The sequence below is a fragment of the Tursiops truncatus genome, chromosome 11 (assembly GCF_011762595.2).
Source record: "Tursiops truncatus isolate mTurTru1 chromosome 11, mTurTru1.mat.Y, whole genome shotgun sequence".
Taxonomy (NCBI): Eukaryota; Metazoa; Chordata; class Mammalia; order Artiodactyla; family Delphinidae; genus Tursiops; species Tursiops truncatus.
Genome location: NC_047044.1, coordinates 74,519,070 through 74,539,476, shown reverse-complemented (window position 1 = coordinate 74,539,476; position 20,407 = coordinate 74,519,070). Strand labels below are relative to the sequence as shown.

Below are 20,407 nucleotides of genomic sequence, written 5' to 3'. Positions count from 1 at the left end.
TTTTCTTAAAAATTATTTTTTATTTTAATTATTTTATCTTACTTTATTTTATTTTATCCTCTTTATTTCTTTTTATTTTTTCTCCCATTTATTCTGAGCCATGTGGAGAACAGGCTCCTGGTGCTCCAGCCAGGCATCAGGGCTGTGCCACAGAAATGGGAGAGCCAACTTCAGGACACTGGTCCACAAAAGGCCTCCCAGCTCCACATAATATCAAACGGTGAAAATCTCCCAAAGATCTCCATCTCAACACCAACACCCAGCTTCACTCAACAACCAGCAAGCTACACTGCTGGACACCCTATGTGAAACAACAAGCAAGACAGGAACACAGTCCCATGCATTAGCAGAGAGGCTGCCTAAAATCATAATAAGGCCACAGACACCCTAAAGCACACCACCAGACATGGACCTGCCCACCAAAAAGACAAGATCCAGCCTCATCCACCAGAACACAGGCACTACTCCCCTCCACCAGGAAACCTACACAACCCACTGAAGCAACCTTAGCCACTGGGGACAGACATGAAAAACAACGGGAACAACAAACCTGCAGTCTGCAAAAAGGAGACCCCAAAACAGTAAGATAAGCAAAATGAAAAGACAGAAAAACACACAGCAGATGAAGGAGCAAGGTAAAAACCCACCAGACCTAACAATAGAAGAGGAAACAGGCAGTCTACCTAAAAGACTTCAGAATAATGATAGTAAAGATGATCCAAAATCTTGGAAATAGAAGAGAGAAAATGCAAGAAACATTTAACAAGGACCTACAAGAACTAAAGATCAAACAAGCAATGATGAACAACACAATAAATGAAATTAAAAATACTCTAGAAGGAATCAATAGTAGAATAACTGAGGCAGAAGAACGGATAAGTGACCTGGAAGATAAAATAGTGGAAATAACTACTGCAGAGCATAATAAAGAGAAAAGAATGAAAAGAATTGAGGACAGTCTCAGAGACCTCTGGGAGAACAATAAACACACCAATATTCGAATTATAGGGGTCCCAGAAGAAGAGAAAAAGAAAGGGACCAAGAAAATATTTAAAGAGATTATAGTTGAAAACTTCCCTAATATGGGAAAGGAAATAGTTAATCAAGTCCAGGAAGCACACACAATCCCAAACAGGATAAATCCAAGGAGAAACACACCGAGACACATATTAATCAAACTATAAAAAGTTAAATACAAAGAAAACATATTAAAATCAGCAAGGGAAAAACAACAAATAACACACAAGGGAATCCCCATACGGTTAACAGCTGATCTTTCAGCAGAATCTCTGCAAGCCAGAAGGGAATGGCAGGATATATTTAAAGTGATGAAGGAGAAAAACCTACAACCAAGATTACTCTAACCAGAAAGGGTCTCATTCAGATTTGATGGAGAAATTAAAACCTTTACAGACAAGCAAAAGCTGAGAGAGTTCAGTACCACCAAACCAGCTTTACAACAAATGCTAAAGGAACTTCTCTAGGCAAGAAACACAAGAGAAGGAAAGACCTACAATAACAAACAAAAACAATTAAGTAAATGGGAATAGGAACATACATATCGATAATTACCTTAAATGTAAAAGGATTAAATGCTCCCACCGAAAGACACAGACTGGCTGAATGGATACTAAAACAATACCCGTATAGATGCTGTCTACAAGAGACCCACTTCAGACCTAGGGACACATACAGACTGAAAGTGAGGGGATGGAAAAAGATATTCCATGAAAATGGAAATCAGAAGAGAGCTGGAATAGCAATTCTCATATCAGACAAAATTGACTTTAAAATAAAGATTATTACAAGAGACAAAGAAGGACACCACATAATGATCAAGGGATCAATCCAAGAAGAAGATATAACAATTGTAAATATTTATGCACCCAACATAGGAGCAACTCAATACATAAGGCAAATACTAACAGCCATAAGAGGGGAAATCAACAGTAACACATTCATAGTAGGGGACTTTAACACCCCACTTTCACCAATGGACAGATCATCCAAAATGAAAATAAATAAGGAAACACAAGCTTTAAATGATACATTAAACAAGATGGACTTAATTGATATTTATATGACATGCCATGCAAAAACAACAGAACACACACTTTTCTCAAGTGCTCATGGAATACTCTCCAGGTACATCATATCTTCGGTCACAGGCTAGCCTTGGTAAATTTAAGGAAACTGAAATCATATCAAGTATCTTTTCTGACCACAATGCTATGAGACTAGATATCAATTACAGGAATGATGTGTAAAAAATACAAACACATGGAGGCTAAACAATACACTACTTAATAACAAAGTGATCACTGAAGAAATCAAAGAGGAAATCAAAAAATACATAGAAGCAAATGACAATTGAGACAGGACGACCCAAATCCTATGTTATGCAGCAAAAGCAGTTACAAGAGGGAAGATTATAGCAATACAATCCTACCTTAAGAAACAGGAAACACCTCAAATAAAAAACTTAACCTTGCACCTAAAGCAATTAGAGAAAGAAGAACAAAACAAGACCAAATTTAGCAGAAGAAAAGAAATCATAAGGAGCAGATCAGATATAAATGAAAAAGAAATGAAGGAAATGATAGCAAAGATCAATAAAACTAACAGCTGGTTCTTCGAGAAGATAAACAAAATTGATAAACCATTAGCCAGACTCATCAAGAAAAATAGGGAGAAGACTGAAATCAATAGAATTAGAAATGAAAAAAGAGATGTAACACCTGACAGTGCAGAAACACAAAAGATCATGAGAAATTACTACAAGCAACTCTATGCCAATAAAATGGACAACCTGGAAGAAATGGACAAATTCTTAGAAATGCACAACTTGCTGAGATTGAACCAGGAAGAAATAGAAAATATGAACAGACCAATCACAAGCACTGAAATTGAAACTGTGATTAAAAATCTTCCAACAAACAAAAGCCCACGACCAGATGGCTTCACAGGCGAATTCTATCAAACATTTAGAGAGGAGCTAACACCTATGCTTCTCATACTCTTCTAAAATATAGCAAAGGGAGGAACACTCCCAAACTCATTCTATGAGGCCACCCTAAGAACAAAACCAGAAAAAGATGTCACAAAGAAAGAAAACTACAGGCAAATATCACTGATGAACATAGATGCAAAAATCCTCAACAAAATACTAGCAAACAGAATCCAACAGCACATTTAAAGGATCATAAACCATGATCAAGCTGGGTTTATATCAGGAATGCAAGGATTCTTCTATATACGGAAATCAGTCAACATGATACACCATATTAACAAATTGAAGGAGAAAAACCATATGATCATCTCAATAGATGCAGAGAAAGCTTTCAACAAAATTCAACACCATTTATGATAAAAACCCTGCAGAAAGTAGGCATAGAGAGAACTTTCCTCAACATAATAAAGGCCATATATGACAACGTCATCCTCAATGGCGAACGTCATCCTCAATGGCGAAAAACTGAAAGCATTTCCACTAAGATCAGGAACAAGACAAGGTTGCCCACTCTCACCACTCTTATTCAACATAGTTTTGGAAGATCTAGCCACAGCAATCAGAGAAGAAAAATAAATAAAAGGGATCCAAATCGGAAAAGAAGTAAAGCTGTCACTGCTTACAGATGACATGATACTATACATAGAGAATCCTAAAGATGCTACCAGAAAACTACTAGAGCTAATCAATGAATTTGGTAAAGTGGCAGGATACAAAATTAATGCACAGAAATCTCTGGCATTTCTATACACTAATGATGAAAAATCTGAAAGTGAAATCAAGAAAACACTCGCATTTACCACTGCAACAAAAAGAATAAAATATCTAGGAATAAACCTACCTAAGGAGACAAAAGACCTGTATGCAGAAAATTATAAGACATTGATGAAAGAAATAAGGATGATTCAAATAGATGGAGAGATATACCATGTTCTTGGATTGGAAGAATCAACACTGTGAAAATGACTCTACTACCCAAAGCAATCTAGAGATTCAATGCCATCCCTATGAAACTACCACTGGCATTTTTCACAGAACTAGAACAAAAAATTTCACAATTTGTATGGAAACACAAAAGACCCCGAATAGCCAAAGCAATCTAGAGAACAAAATGTGGAAGTGGAGGAATCAGGCTTCTTGACTTCAGACTATACTACAAAGCTACAGTAATGAAGACACTATGGTACTGGCACAAAAACAGAAAGATAGATCAATGAAACAGGATAGAAAGCCCAGAGATAAACCCATGCACATATGGTCACCTTATCTTTGATAAAGGAGGCAGGAATATACAGTGGAGAAAAGACAGCCTCTTCAATAAGTTGTGCTGGGAAAACTGGACAGGTACATGTAAAAGTATGAAATCAGAACACTCCCTAACACCATACACAAAAATAAGCTCAAAATGGATTAAAGACCTAAATGTAAGGCCAGACACTATCAAATTCTTAGAGGAAAACATAGGCAGAATACTCGATGACATAAATCACAGCAAGATCATTTTTGACCCCCCTCCTAGAGAAATGGAAATAAATACAAAAATAAACAAATGGGACCTAATGAAACTTCAAAGCTTTTGCACAGCAAAGGAAACCATAAACAAGACCAAAAGACAACATTCAGAATGGGAGAAACTATTTACAAATGAAGCAACTGACACAGGGTTAATCTCCAAAATATACAAGCAGCTCATGCAGCTCAATAACAAAAAAACAAACAACCCAATCCAAAAATGGACAGAAGACCTAAATAGACATTTCTCCAAAGAAGATATACAGATTGCCAATAAACACATGAAAGAATGCTCAACATCATTAATCGTTAGAGAAATGCAAATCAAAACTACAATGAGATATCATCTCACACCAGTCAGAATGGCCATCATCAAAAAATCTAGAAACAATAAATGTTGGAGAGGGTGTGGAAAAGGAAACACTCTTTCATGTTGGTGGGAATGTAAATTGATACAGCCACTATGGAGAACAGTATGGAGGTTCCTTGAAAAACTACAAATAGAGCTACCATACGACCCAGCAATCCCACGACTGAGCATATACTCTGAGAAAACCATAATTCAAAAACAGTCATGTACCAAAATTGTTCATTGCAGCTCTATTTACAATAGTCAGGACATGGAAGCAACCTAAGGGTCCTTAAACAGATAAATGTATAAAGAAGATGTGGCACATATGTACAATGGAATATTACTCAGCCATAAAAAGAAACGAAATTGAGTTATTTGTAGTGAGGTGGATAGACCTAGAGTCTGTCATACAGAGTGAAGTAAGCCAGAAGTAGAAAAACAAATACCATATGCTAACACATATATATGGAATCTATGAAAAGAAATGTCATGAAGAACGTAGGGGTAAGATGGGAATAAAGACACAGACCTACTAGAGCATGGACTTGAGGATATGGTGAGGGAGAAGGGTAAGCTGTGACCAAGTGAGAGAGTGGCATGGACATATATACACTACTAAACGTAAAATAGATAGCTAGTGGGAAGCAGCCACATAGCACAGGGAGATCAGCTAGGTGGTTTGTGACCACCTAGAGGGGTGGGAGGGAGGGAGATGCAAGAGGGAAGAGATATGGGAACATGTGTATATGTATAAGTGATTCACTTTGTTATAAAGCAGTAACTAACACACCATTGTAAAGCAATTATACTCTAATAAAGATGTTAAAAAAAAATTCTAGCTTTAGCATCCTGAGTCTTGGAAATATGAGTCCACAAAGAGATAAAGGGAGCCATAGTTAGGCAGAGATCCATGTACTATACAAAGAAGCAGCTGAGAGAAACCAAGATCTGGGAAATGTCAGCCATGGGAATATATGAGGATCACCTTGGAGTATAAGTAGAAATTTTAAGAAAACTACTGAGGGATAGGATGGTTTGAAATTATGTCCATATATACCACCCAGCATTTCTACGTGGTTAAATCACTTATATTTTCAATAAACAGGTAGAGAAAATCTATAAAATGCAAAGCAATGCTGGTGACGGTGCTCAGGCCACACTCTAAATAGAATTAATCTGATTTCCTCCTAATATAATCTAGTATTTAGTACATCCATAGGACCCAACCTTATGTTATGGATGTAGTCTTTAAAAATCAGTTTTTATAATGCAAGTTTTACTGGAACTTACAAGTCAAAACGAAGATTCTCTCTTTCTTCAAAAAAGTAGTCCAGAATAAATTTTCTTACAAAATCAGGATTTAAAGTATTATCAATTACTTCAGTCCTTCCAAACTGTTGAGGAAAAGAGAGAGAGGTTAAAATCAAGCCTTGCACAGTTACATATTGCAGTATAGTGCTTATTATTATATTTCCTTGAAAACATAAGCAATGAATATCCAAATGACTTGATAAAGTAAAGCCCTCAGAAAAGCTTTTAGAGATCATATCATCCCTCTTATTTGCTCAGGGAATTCAGAAAATGAGCCCTGAGTTCATTCACATTTACTGGAAAAGCAGCTTCTGAAAATTCTTATAACAACAATAACACTTCCTCCACTTTTCTCCCCACTTGAAAGCCAAATCCCTTTCCAATCAAGAGAAGTTATTTCCACCTTAAATTTAAATTTATCACAAATATTCTTCCTAACTTAGTGTATAACTAGGCCAACCAATACATATTCTTACAACTGGAGGGCTTAGTTATGAGAATATGTGTTCATATTCAGTTCATAATCAAGCAGTCCTCTACACAGAATAGTTTATTAGCCATATTCAGGGAAAAACTGTCTTATAATCTATTACACAATTCAATCATTTTTTTGTTTGTTTTGTTCTGCTTTAATTTTTATAGCATCTAGATAGGCAAAATGAGACCTACGATTCTTGCATGCTTTTAAGCTACTGTATCACACTTCTGCTTAGAAAAAATAAGTTTCTCCATCTTAGGGGAATTGGAAACCAATAAACAGAACTACTTCCTCTCAATGTGAAGGAAGGCTATCAGGCACTGCTTCCAAAGGTAGAGCAAAAATATAAACTTTATATCTCTTTTTTTGTATTCAGCTTACATTCTTCCTCTCCTACTAACATGGTATTCTAAAGAGGGAATTTTAACCTTTAGTTCTGAACAGCATTATGCATGCTGTCTTATCAGAGCACTCTTATTAAAGTTCAAGGCAAAACTATCTTTTTATTAGGAATAAGAAAACTACTAATCCACCATAAAGTAAAGGTCACGACCTTATCACATATATTGTGATAATAAAGCTATGAAACAAAATCTTGATGACAGGGACTTCCCTGGTACTGCAGTAGTTAAGAATCCGCCTGCCAATTCAGGGGACACGGTTTCGAGCCATGGTTCAGGAAGATCCCACATGTTGCGGAGCAACTAAGCCCGTGAGCCACAATGACTGAGCCTGCACTCTAGAGTCCACGAGCCACAACTACTGAGCCTGTGTGCCACAACTACTGAAGGCCACGTGCCTAGAGCCCGCTCTCCGCAACAAGAGAAGCCACCACAATGAGAAGCCCACGCATCACAACGAAGAGTAGCCCCCACTCGTCACAACTAAAGAAAGCTCATGCGCAGTAACGAAGGACCCAACGCAGCGAAAAATACATACATACATAAATTTTTTTAACATCTTTATTGGAGTATAATTGCTTTACAATGGTGTGTTAGTTTCTGCTGTATAACGAAGTGAATCAGCTATACATATACATATATCCCCATATCCCCTCCTTCTTAGGTCTCCCTCCCACCCTCCCTATCCCACCACTCTAGGTGGTCACTAAGCACCGAGCTGATCTCCCTGTGCTATGCGGCTGCTTCCCACTAGCTACCTATTTTACATTTGGTAGTGTATATATGTCCGTGCCACTCTCACTTTGTCCCCGATTATGGCTATTACTAAGTATCTGAAAAAGAACTAGTTTGCAGAGGCTTATGCATTAGGCAATGTTTCATATCTTGGACTAAAATCATAAAGGCAAATCATAACCCAGGTAACTAATTCAACATTTCAAAAATATTGAACATTTATTTGAACAATAACAATAATTACAACCACCATTGAGTACTTTACTTTGTTCTAAGCACTTTCACACATTACTTTAAATCTTTACCATAACCCCACAAGGTAGGTGTTAGTAGTCCTACTTTAAGATGAGAAAATTGATGTAGAGGGTCCCAACCTAAGGCACTTTGGCTATAAAATATACATTCATTCTTTCTAGGACTCTCCCCTATTTCAGCATAGAATATATTAGGCCTCGGGAAGATTCAACAATAAGCCTATCCATGGTTTCTAATTTTAAGGGAATGGGAGTAAGAGCATGTACCAAAAAACATGGGCTGATAGTACACACGCACCCCAAAAAAGCAATTTAGAGGTCAAGGAGTACAAATCTGAACCAGAGAGAGCCTGGGCCCTCCCAGTCTTTCTACTGCCTGGAGGCAAAATGGTTTCCAGACCAGAGCAGAGAATATCAAACTAGCAAATGTACAACACTCTCAAAGAAAAACTCAGGCAGTACCCATATTCCCCAGCACCCCAATCCCTCTTGTGGATTTTAACCCAAACCCTCACTCAGAGGGAAGAAGTTAGAGTGGAATTCTCAGGGTAACGTTCACTGAGTTGCAAAGCCAGCAACTTGGGCCCAGAAGCCATTAAAACAAGCTTGTCAGCAATATGGGTGGCTGAGTATACTCTGCCATCTCAAGTGAAGATTAATATGTAGCCATTAAAATTTCAGCTAATCACCTATAAATTATGAACATCTACTATAATATGCCTTCTGACACATAGCCCTGAAATTGCTTTCGATGATGTCAACAGTGATCTTCATATTGCTAAATCAAGTGGTCACTTCTTGGCCTTCATCACATCAGACTACTCAGCAGCATTTGACAAAACTGTCCATTCCTTCCATTCTGAAGCAGGCTTTTCTGGTTTTTTGACACCACAATGCCCTGTTTTTCTCTTCTTAGATTCTCAGACATGCAATTTCTCACTGTCAGAGCACAATTCCAGGCCCTCTTCATCTGTCTATCTTCACTTTTCTATTAGGTTATTTAATCTATTCTTTGGCTTTAAATCCCATCTATATGATGATAACTTCCAAATGTACATCATCAGCCCAGATTGGCCTCTAAGTAAAGACTCATGCATACAACTATCTTCTAGACTTATACGTGTGGTTGTCTTATGGGACCCTGATAATTCACATTTAAATTTTAAATATTTATTTTATACCACAAGCACCACCCCAATCCTGGTCCTTACCGAGTCAGCCCATTGTCAATAAATGATATCACCATCTACTTGATTCCTTAGGCCATAAATGAGAGTCATCCTTTTCAACTCCTTTTTAACCAACCAACCCTACTCATCACCACCTCATAAGTTGTCAATTTCAACTCCAAAACATATCTCACAGTTGTCCACTTCTCTCCCTATCTCCTGTCATCAGTTTAATTCAAGATTTTCTTCCTTTTCATGGACCACCTCAAGAGCATCCTATCTCTCTCGTTCCCCCTCCAATTCATCCTCCACATAACATCCAGAGTAAACATCTGAAAAATGTAAACATAGTCATGCAATTTCACTACCCTAAAAATCTTTAATAGCTTCCCACAGTACTTCAAATAAAACCTCTTTTCTTTCGTCTATAAGACTTGCCCCTGTCTACCTCTTAAACTTCATTATGGGCCAGTATCCCCTCCTTCTCTTTGCTCCAGACAGCTGGCCTTCTTTTACATCATTTTACACACCAAACTCTTCCCATCCGATGGCCCTCGTACTTGCTATTTCTTCTTACTGGAATGTTCTTAACACCACGCTTGCATGGCTGACTTATTTTATCCTTTCAGCCTCTAGCTGTAAACACCCAGTCTAAAGTAGGTCCCCCAGCCCTACTATTATTCTCCTTCATAGTTCCTGTTTGTTTTCCCTCATAAAACTTATACTCTGGAATTATATTAATACTTTTATTTGTTTTTTATTTCCCTTATTAGACAATAAGCTCCATTTAGGCACAGAATATACGTATCTGTTTGGTTCATACAAGTACAAAATTAAACAAATGGTTAACTAAGGTAATCTTCAATATATTGTTCAGAGGAAAAAAATCAAGGAAAATTTATAGTATAATACCAATTTTGATTAAAATATGTTTGTGTGTGTATGTGTGTGTATGTATATATATATATATAAATACAAAGAAACATAGAAGAAAGTATACCAGAATGTATCAACTATACTCTAATTGTTTTTCACTATGTATTTGTGGGTTTTCCGAATTTCTTGCAGTATATTTTACTTTTAAAATAAGAAGCATAAAACTTTTAAGCAGTATTCCAGTTTTTTAAGTCATTCTGTTGTGAAAACTGGCAATAATAAGAAATCTACAGATAAATTATGATTAGTTCAGCTCATGGGAAAATATGTTGGTTCTTTCCCAGAGGATGGAATATATTAGCTATCAACCAAGTGATTAATCTTCTTGACTTGAAATAAAATTTAAGTCTTAGCTAATGCTACCACTAAATAAAGATTTTCTAATTCTTTGGAAAATGTACAGCTGCATATAATTCTGTTCAGATCAGAGAGGGTTAAAATTTTGAGGCAAGACAATTATTTAAAATATTTGTTAATCGTATACACCAGAAAGAGCTACTTTTGAAAGAATTGTAATTTGTATCCTAAAACATCTTTTTCTGAATATCAACAATACTGGGTTGTCAGAAGTACCTACAAACCTGATTACAATAACCTCTGGCACAATGAACATATCTAAATATGTGGACAGCAGAGCAGTTTAACATAATTATACAGTATTAAGTTTCCCCATTTCATAAATTGAACTGTTAGAAAAAAAATTTTTTACTAACCAAGTGTGAAAGTTCTCAGTCATTTGAAAAAGTATGTAAACTGTTAATTTTGTTAGAAAATAAAACACTGTTTCTTGTAAAACTTTAAGCAAAAAATAAAAAACAATTCACAATCAAGTCATTGAAAATTTTCCTTTGTTTTATGCTTGAGCTAATCGGATAAATACCTGCTTTTCCAATTTAGGAACAAATCTTACAGAAAATAACAGAATGGAAATACTTCTGATTTTTAAATCAACTAACTGTTAAACTCCTTCAGAACAACAGTACTGGAAAGAACATTCAACTATTTATTGCACCAAGCAAATGAACTCTGTTATGAGAAAAATGTTCAAGAAGGTTTAATATATGGTGAAGGCTCAGAATAATCACCCAATCTCACATTCATTTGTCAACTAAAATGAAAGTGATGAAGAAAAAAGGTCAGTGGACTAGTGCACATCTTTATTTCAGTTATTAAATTAGAATTAAATCTTAGTAGCAGTGATATATAGAGGACAGTCTCCAGAGATTAGACAAGAAGACTAGATAAACTGAATAGTGCAGATCGAATATTAAGACAAAGTAAAATAAAAACACTCAATTTAGGGCTATACCTATCTAACCTGCATAAAGGATGCCAAGTGTAAGCATGCACAAGTGCATATGCAGGCACACACACACACACACATACACACACACACTCACATACACGTACATATACAACCAAAATTGAAGATTTACATTCTTAAACACTTCCTCCTGGGAGTTAAACACTGAGATTACCAGAGAATCCATGGACCTTTTCCTCTGAGGGAAAAAGATAAGAGTTCTGTCATGTAACTCATTATCCAAGACTTTTTTTTTTTTTTTTTTACAAATCAGTGATCTGAAATTCACTTAATTAAAAGAAGACAAGTAGAAAATCTGAAGGTTTTGTCTAGATCTTACATTATTATAGATGAATGAGATGTAGTTATAGATGTACACATGCAGAGAGAGAAAGAGAAGTAAATTGACTTCCTTCTAATATTCTTGGTTAAGACAGAATATTTTATATAAGGAAATTTCATTCACTTTTTGGGATGTTTTATTTTTAGGAATGAACCTAAATCAATTACCATCAAAAAAAGAACACCTTGATTATATGTCTGTAATTATCACACATAAAATATAGACAAGACTAAACTCCATCAATTAAAAAAATAGATTATAGCATTTTCAAACTTAAAACATTTAATATTAAATAATGTTTTAAAAAAGAACAATAATGTAAGGAACTGCTTTTACTATGTCATTCATGGCTATTAATTCTGTGATTAGTGACATGTTTTACCATGTGAAGAGAAAAAAAATGGACTCAATTTATCCAGGAGGTCCTTACTGGGGAATATGGGTTAATTTTGTCACATACCAGTGGGATTTTCATTTATGTGAGAAAAATATTTTTAAACAAATTGGGCAGATTATTATTTTAATCTGCTCAATTATTTTAAATTAGATTATTTTATTTAGATGATTACCTAAATTTAATTGAAATAAACTTGAAAAATGTATTCACACCAACTCTGAAATTTTTGAATATTTAAAAGCAGTTCTATAGACACGTGCAATAAATGTTGACTGGCATTCACTAAAAAGTAGGCAATAATTTCATATACTCAAAACCAATTTTTTTTTAATTTTATTTATTTATGGCTGTGTTGGGTTTTCGTATCTGTGCAAGGGCTTTCTCTAGTTGCGGCAAGTGGGGGCCACTCTTCATCGCGGTGCGCGGGCCTCTCACTGCACGGGCCTCTATCGCGGCCTCTCTTGTTGCGGAGCACAGGCTCCAGACGCGCAGGCTCAGTAATTGTGGCTCACGGGCCCAATTGCTCCGTGGTATGTGGGATCTTCCCAGACCAGGGCTCAAACCCGTGTCCCCTGCATTGGCAGGCAGATTCTCAACCACTGCGCCACCAGGGAAGCCCTCAAAACTAACTTTTAATCAATTATATTAAAATTCCTCCAAATCAATAATTCCTAGATTTTTTTTTGAATTATTAAATTCTCTTACTGCCTTTCTTTATGATGCAACTCTTCCTCCCCTTCCTGAAATTACTGTATATAAGACAGATCTTTAGGATAGTTTCAACATAGAGATTCTTAAATTCTCAATTCTTATTTTTGTGAGTTTTATTCATTTTAGTTTTTTGTTCAGAACTTTATAGGAAAGTAGAAACACTGCAAAGCTAAGTCTACAAATTATTTTCATTCAAAAGCAGTCAGAATAAACTTTTAGTTCTGCCTATGGCAAAATAGGTTGTTTCAGACCAACTTTTCCCCTGAGAACAACTAGAAAAGTCAAACGAAATCATAAAACAATTTTTTTGCATGCACAAGAGAGCTAACAAAAATTTATAAATTGTGGAAACAAAAACCTGGAAAAAAGAGAAGCAAAAAGAGGAGCCTGGCAGGATCCTGTATTTGAAAAAGAGAAGCAAGCTGAGCAGAAATTTCCACAGTCCCATCCACCTAGGAGAGACAATGGAGTTTAAAAAAATACATGCAGGTTCATTCTATATTTCTTTACACATTTTGATATGTTTTTAACTTTTTAAAATAGGGATTAAAAATAGGGGCTTCCCTGGTGGCGCAGTGGTTGAGAGTCTGCCTGCTGATGCAGGGGACACGGGATCGTGCCCCGGTCCGGGAAGATCCCACATGCCACGGAGCGGCTGGGCCCGTGAGCCATGGCCGCTGAGCCTGCGCGTCCGGAGCCTGTGCTCCGCAACGGGAAAGGCCACAACAGTGAGAGGCCCGCGTACCGCAAAAAATAAATAAAATAAAATAGGGATTAAAAATAAAGTAACAAATGTTCGGGGGGTTAGGATCTCAAAAGGCTACACCACGGAGTAAAGATGAATTACAAAATTAATCCTCAGGAGGAATAAAGCTCAACTTAGTCAAATTTTTAACTGAATTACAGTGTATTTTCCTAGCCTAGCTGTCTCCCCAGAAGCAACAGTAAACCCACTCTGAAAAAATATAAATTCACTCAACGCCTCAAGTTATCACTAATTGTTCCTATACAATATCCAGCAATTATTATCAGGCATGAGAACTTCTGCTTCCAGCTCAAATGGAGTCACTTATAACAGACAAATACTTCTGAGAACAAGAAAGGGTACATAAAATACAAAAACGTATTATTTGAGATTATTGTAGAGATGCAAAGACAGCCAAGTGCTGAAAAGCCTAATGCTGGAGAAAAGGGAAATTAATGTGAGCCCAACTTTTGCTTGGAACAAACAGTGACAAAGAAAAGAGAAAGTCCAGATAAAAATGGAAAGAGAAGCAAAGCCAGAAGTCTCAGCAACAATTTGCCACACTTTTGAGGACTGTATAACTAAACAGAGGTAGGAGTTTTGTGAAGCTAGAAAAGCTATCTGAAACCAAATTCCTTTCAAATTTCAGGAAAACTAAAGGTATCAAGGTCCAACTACATACAAAGTTACCATTAAAAAAGGAGATTAGAGGGCAGAATAATACCCCTACTGGAAATGAAAGCATGACAAAAGACATACTAAAAACCAGATCAAAACTGTAATGTAGTATTTCAAATGGAGATAAACACATAAAGAAAATTATAGAAAACATGAACAGCATAAATCAGAATTAGAAACACTGAGAAATGAGGTGATAGAAATCAAGGAAGAAATATACATAAAATAAAACATTTTAGAAATGACAGAAACTAGTAAGGACACAAGAATAAATAAGTGCAATACATGATACCTTAATACAAGTTGGAAGGAAATGTTTGTTTTTAAGAATCAAAAAAATGAAGAGTTGAGAGAAGGTAGCAAATTACATGAAGAAAATCAAAGCAAAGAACAAACAAATATTAAAAACAAAATTCATTAGCACATGACTTAGAGAAAAATAAAATTAGATTTTCACCAGACTTTTTGATGGAAATGCTTTATGACAAAAGAAAATGGAATAACATACTTAATATACCTAAGGAAAGTGTGATCAAAAGATTTTCTATTCCTCATATTTAAAGGGCGCAGATTGTTATCAACATAGAAGAACCAGGGGAATATTGTTCCCATGAACTTTTCTTAAGAATCTACACTAGAGATCGTGCTTTCAATAACCACAATGCCTAGAGAGGTATAGATTTTCCTGGACTTACGATGGGGTTACATCCTGATGAACCCATCATAAGTTGAAAATATCCTAAGTCAAAAATGCATTTAATATACCTAACCTACTGAACATCTCAGCTCAGCCTTAGCCTACCTTAAAAGTGCTTACTTTTAAGAACACTTTTAAGAACATTTAACACTAGTCTCTAGTTGGGCAAAATAATCTAGCACAAAACCTATTTTATAATAAATATATTATAAACATTTTATACTAAAGTGTGGAATATCTCATGTAATTTATTAAATACTGTACTGAAAGTGAAAACCAGAATGGTCCTGTAGGAACAGAATGGTTTTAAGTGTTTCAGTTGTTTACCCTCATGATTGTGTGGCTGACTGGGAGCTGTGGCTTGCTGCTGCTGCCCAGCATCACTAGAGAGTATTTCTAGCTCTGGAAGAGATCAAAATTCAAAGTTCAAAGTACAGTTTCTACTGAATGCCGATTCACACTATCGTAAAGTCACAAAATCATAAGTCGAACATATGGAGTAGTGGTGAGAATTACTTATAGAACTAAGACTAAATTAGAGCTAAATGAGAGTATGCAGTGGCAATATGATTTGATAATGTTGATACAGGGTAATATTATTCCAACTAACAAGTGAAAATTCCCAGTGATCTAGGCACTAAACACCAATGGATACTAACACCAAAAAAGAGTGCCTCCTAATGAAGTTCACACGACCAACGATAGCTTTATTAAAATAACTAAACCTGTGTCTGATCACCCTTTTGAGTCAGCCTATCAAACTGAAGATATACAAAGAACAGAAAAACATGATGAACTGAACCATAAGCATATGGTCAGTAAGATCCTGACTATGGAACTATAGATCAAATGGTCCAGATTCTCTAGGAGACAAGTTGAAAGAAAATCAAAGGGATGCAGGGAAAGTTGTAGGTGAAAACAGAAAGAAAATGTATGCCAGTTCTTTTTTTTTTTTTTAAGTGTTTAAGACTAAACTATCATGTCGAGAGGTTCACAATTGGATGAAAAAACCATAAATGCACAGGCACACACACACATGCACACACGCACACACGCACACACACACACACACATCATTACTCCATGAAAACAGAGAGCTCTGATTAAGAGGGGCATGTGGCAGGAAACTTTGGGTGGCTGGCAAAGTTCTATTTCTTGACCTTGCTAATGGTTACAAAGATGTTTGCCTTATAATAATTCACTAAGTTTTCCACTTTTTGTATTGTTTTCTCTATTTACAATAAAAAAGAGAAAAAATTCAAAATAAAGACTTCCCCATTAAAAACAATTAAGACAATTCACTCTGGCTGTATAAATGCAAAATTGCACAAACAGAAATTTTAAAGGGATTTATTAATTGGGAATAAAAATGATCCTTGAAGGAAACATACAAATGCAACAAGAAATGAAGAGGAAGTGATAGGAAATATATGAAAATATATGGAAAATAAAAGACTATTGACGATATAAAACATAATAAAATGTCTTGTGTGTTTAAATTATATGCAAAATTAACACTCATAATAATGACACCAAAGACGGGAGTGGAGATAATGAGTTACAAATTTTTTTTAACGTCGTTATTGGAGTATAATTGCTTTTACAGTGTTGTGTTAGTTTCTGCTATATAATAAAGTGGATCAGCTATATGTATACATATTAATCCCATATCCCCTAGCGCTTGCATCTCCTTCCCACCCTCCCTATCACACAAGTCTAGTTGGTCACAAAGCACCGAGCTGATCTCCCGTGCAATGAAGCTGCTTCCCACTAGCTTTCTATTTTACATTTGGTAGTCTATATATGTCAATGCTGCTCTCGCACTTCGTCCGAGCTTACCCTTCCCCCTCCCCGTACCCTCAAGTCCATTCACTATGTCTGTATCTTTATTCCTGTCCTGCCCCAAGGTTCATCAGAACCAATTTCTTCTTTTTTTTAGATTCCATATATATGTGTTAGCATACGGTATTTGTTTTTCTGATTTACTTCACGCTGTATGACAGGCTCTAGGTCCATCCACCTCTCTACAAATAACTCAATTTCATTTCTTTTTATGGCTGAGTAATATTCCATTGTAAATATGTGCCACATCTTCTTTATCCATTCATCTGTCAGTGGACACTTAGGTTACTTCCATGTCCTGGCTATTGTACATGGTGCTACAGTGAACATTTTGATACATGACTCTTAGAATTACAGTTTTCTCAGGGTATATGCCCAATAGTGGGATCGCTGGGTCATACAGTAGCTCTATTTTTAGTTTTTTAAGGAACCTCCATACTGTTCTCCATAGTGGATGTATCGATTTACATTCCCACCAACAGTGCAAGAGGGTCCCCTTTTCTCCACACCCTCTCCAGCATTTATTGTTTCTAGATTTTTTGATGATGGCCATTCTGACCAGTCTGAGGTGATATCTCATTGTAGTTTTGATTTGCATTTCTCTAATGATTAGTGATGTTGAGCATTCTTTCACGTGTTTCTTGGCAATCTGTATATCTTCTTTGGCAAAATGTCTGTTTAGGTCTTCTGCCCATTTTTGGATTGAGTTGTTTGTTTTTTTGATATTGAGCTGCATGAGCTATTGTGTATTTTGGAGATTAATCCTTTGCCCATTGTTTCATTTGCAAATATTTTCTCCCATTTGGAGGATTGTCTTCTCATCTCCTTTATGGTTTCCTTTGTTATGCAAAAGTTTTAAGTTTCATTAGGTCCCATTTGTTTATTTTTCTTTTTATTTCCATTTCTCTAGGAGGTGGGTCAAAAAGGGTCTTGCTGTGATTTATGTCATAGAGTGTTCTGTCTATGTTTTCCTCTAAGTGTTTTATGGTGTCTGGTCTTACATTTAGATCTTTAACCCATTTTGAGTTTACTGTTGTATATGGTGTTAGGGAGTGTTCTAATTTCATTCTTTTACATGTAGCTGTCCAGTTTTCCCAGCACCACTTATTGAAGAGGCTTTCTCTTCCCCACTGTATATTCTTGCCTCGTTTATCAAAGATAAGGTAACCATATGTGCATGGCATGGGTTTATCACTGGGATATCTATCCTGTTCCATTCATCCATATTTCTATTTTTGTCCCCATACCATACTGTCTTGGTTATTGTAGCTTTGAGGTATAGTTTGAGGTCAGAGAGCCTGATTCCTCCATCTCTTATTTTCCTTCTCAAGACTGCTTTGGCTTTTCTGGGTCTTTCATGTTTCCATACAAATAGTGATTTTTTTTTTGTTCTAGGTCTTTTAAAAATGCCATTGGTAGTATGATAGGGATTGCCCTGAATCTGTAGATTGCTTTGGGTAGTATAGTCATTTTCACAATGTTGATTCTTCCAGTCCAAGAACATGATATAGCTCTCCATCTGTTTGTATCATCTTTAATATCTTTCATCAGTGTCTTATAGTTTTCTGCATACAGGTCTTTGGTCACCTTAGCTAGGTTTATTCCTAAGTATTTTATCCTCTTTTGTTGTGATGGTAAATGGGATTATTTCCTTAATTTCTCTTTCAGATTTTTCATCATTAGTGTATAGGACTGCAAGAGATTTATGTATATTAACTTTGTATCTTGCTACCTTATCAAATCCACTGATTGGATCTAGTAGTTTTCTGGGAGCATCTTTAGAATGCTCTCTGTATAGTATCATGTCATCTGCCAACAGTGACAGTTTTACTTCTTCTTTTCCAATTTGGATTCCTTTTATTTCTTATTCTTTTCTGATTCCTAGCAGTGGCTAAAACTTCCAAACTATGTTGAATAACAGCAGAGAGAGTGGGAAACCTCGTCTTGTTCTGGATTATAGAGGAGGAATGGTTTCAGTTTTTCATCATTGGTAATGATGTTGGCTGTGGGTTAGTCACAAATGGCCTTTATTATTTTGACACAGGTTCCCTCTATGGCTACTTTCTGGAGAGATTTTATCATAAATGGGTGCTGAATTTTGTCAAAAGCTTTTTCTGCATCATTGTGATTATCATATGCTTTTTATCCTTCTATTTGTTAATATGGTGTATCACATTGATTGTTTTGCGTATATTGAAGAATGCTTGCATTCCTGGAATAAACCGCACTTGATCATGGTGTATGATCCTTTTAATGTGCTGTTGGATTCTGTTTGCTAATATTTTGTTGAGGATTTTTGCATCTATGTTCATCAATTATATTGGCCTGTAATTTTCTTTCTTTGTGCCATCTTTATCTGGTTTGGTATCAGGTTGATGGTGGCAGCATAGAATGAGTTTGGGAGTGTTCTTCCCTCTGCTGTATTTTGAGAGTTTGAGAAGGAAAGGTCTTAGCACTTCTCTAAATGTTGGATAGAAGTCGCCTAGGAAGCCATCTGTTCATGTATTTTCGTTTGTTGGAAGATTTTTCATCACAGTCTCAATTTCAGTGCTTGTGATTGGTCTGTTTATATTTTCTATTCCTTCCTGGTTCAGTCACGGAAGGTTGTGCTTTTCTAAGAATTTGTCCATTTCTTCCAGGTTGTCCATTTCATTGGCATATAGTTGCTTGTAGTAATCTCTCAAGATCCTTTGTATTTCTACAGTGTCAGTTGTTACTTCTCCTTTTTCATTTCTAATTCTGTTGATTTGAGTCATCTCCCTTTTTCTCTTGATGAGTCTGGCTAATGGTTTATCAATTTTTTTATCTTCTCAAAGAACCAGCTTTTATTTTTAATGATCTTTGCTATTTGTCCTTTACTTCTTTTTCATTTATTTCTGATCTGATCTTTATGATTTCTTTCCTTCTGCTAACTTTGGTGTTTTTTGTTCTTTCTCTAATTGCTTTAGGTGTAGGGCTAGTTTGTTTATTTGAGATGTTTCTGTTTCTTGAGATAGGATTGTACTGCTATGAAACTTCCCTCTTAGATCTGTTTTTGCTGCATCCCATAGCTTTTGGTAGTCGTGTTTTCATTGTCATTTGTTTCTAGGTATTTTTTTTTTATTTCCTCTTTGATTTCTTCAGTGATCTCTTAGTTATTAGGTAGCATATGTTTTAGCCTCCATGAGTTTGTATTTTTTACAGGTTTTTTCCTGTATTTGATATCTATCTCAGAGCACTGTGGTCAGAAAGGATACTTGATACAGTTTCAATTTTCTCAGATTTACCAAGGCTTGATTTGTGACCCAAGATATGATCTATCCTGGAGAATGTTCCATGAGTACTTGAAAAGAAAGTGTATTTTGTTGTTTTGGGATGGAATGTCCTATAAATATCAATTAAGATCATCTTGTTTAATGTATCATTTAAAGCTTGTGTTTCCTTATTTATTTTCATTTTGGATGATCTGTCCATTGGTGAAAGTGGGCTGTGAACATCCTCTACTATTTTTGTGTCACTGTCGATTTCCCCTTTTAAGGCTGTTAGCATTTGCT

General features: G+C 35.9%; 1 protein-coding gene across 6 annotated transcripts in view; it reads right to left on the bottom strand.

Annotated features, from left to right (window-relative positions):
- CPNE8 (copine 8) overlaps positions 1-20,407 on the bottom strand; it is a 309,410-nt gene that overhangs the window by 222,375 nt on the left and 66,628 nt on the right. For all 6 annotated transcript variants that reach the window (XR_012324454.1, XM_073788857.1, XM_033866926.2 and 3 more), the window contains one exon: positions 6,165-6,268. Coding sequence is in view for 4 of the 6 variants with exons in the window: in XM_073788857.1 (XP_073644958.1) it covers positions 6,165-6,268 (104 nt within the window). In the remaining 2 variants the exon portion in view is untranslated. The remainder of the gene's footprint in view (positions 1-6,164; positions 6,269-20,407) is intronic.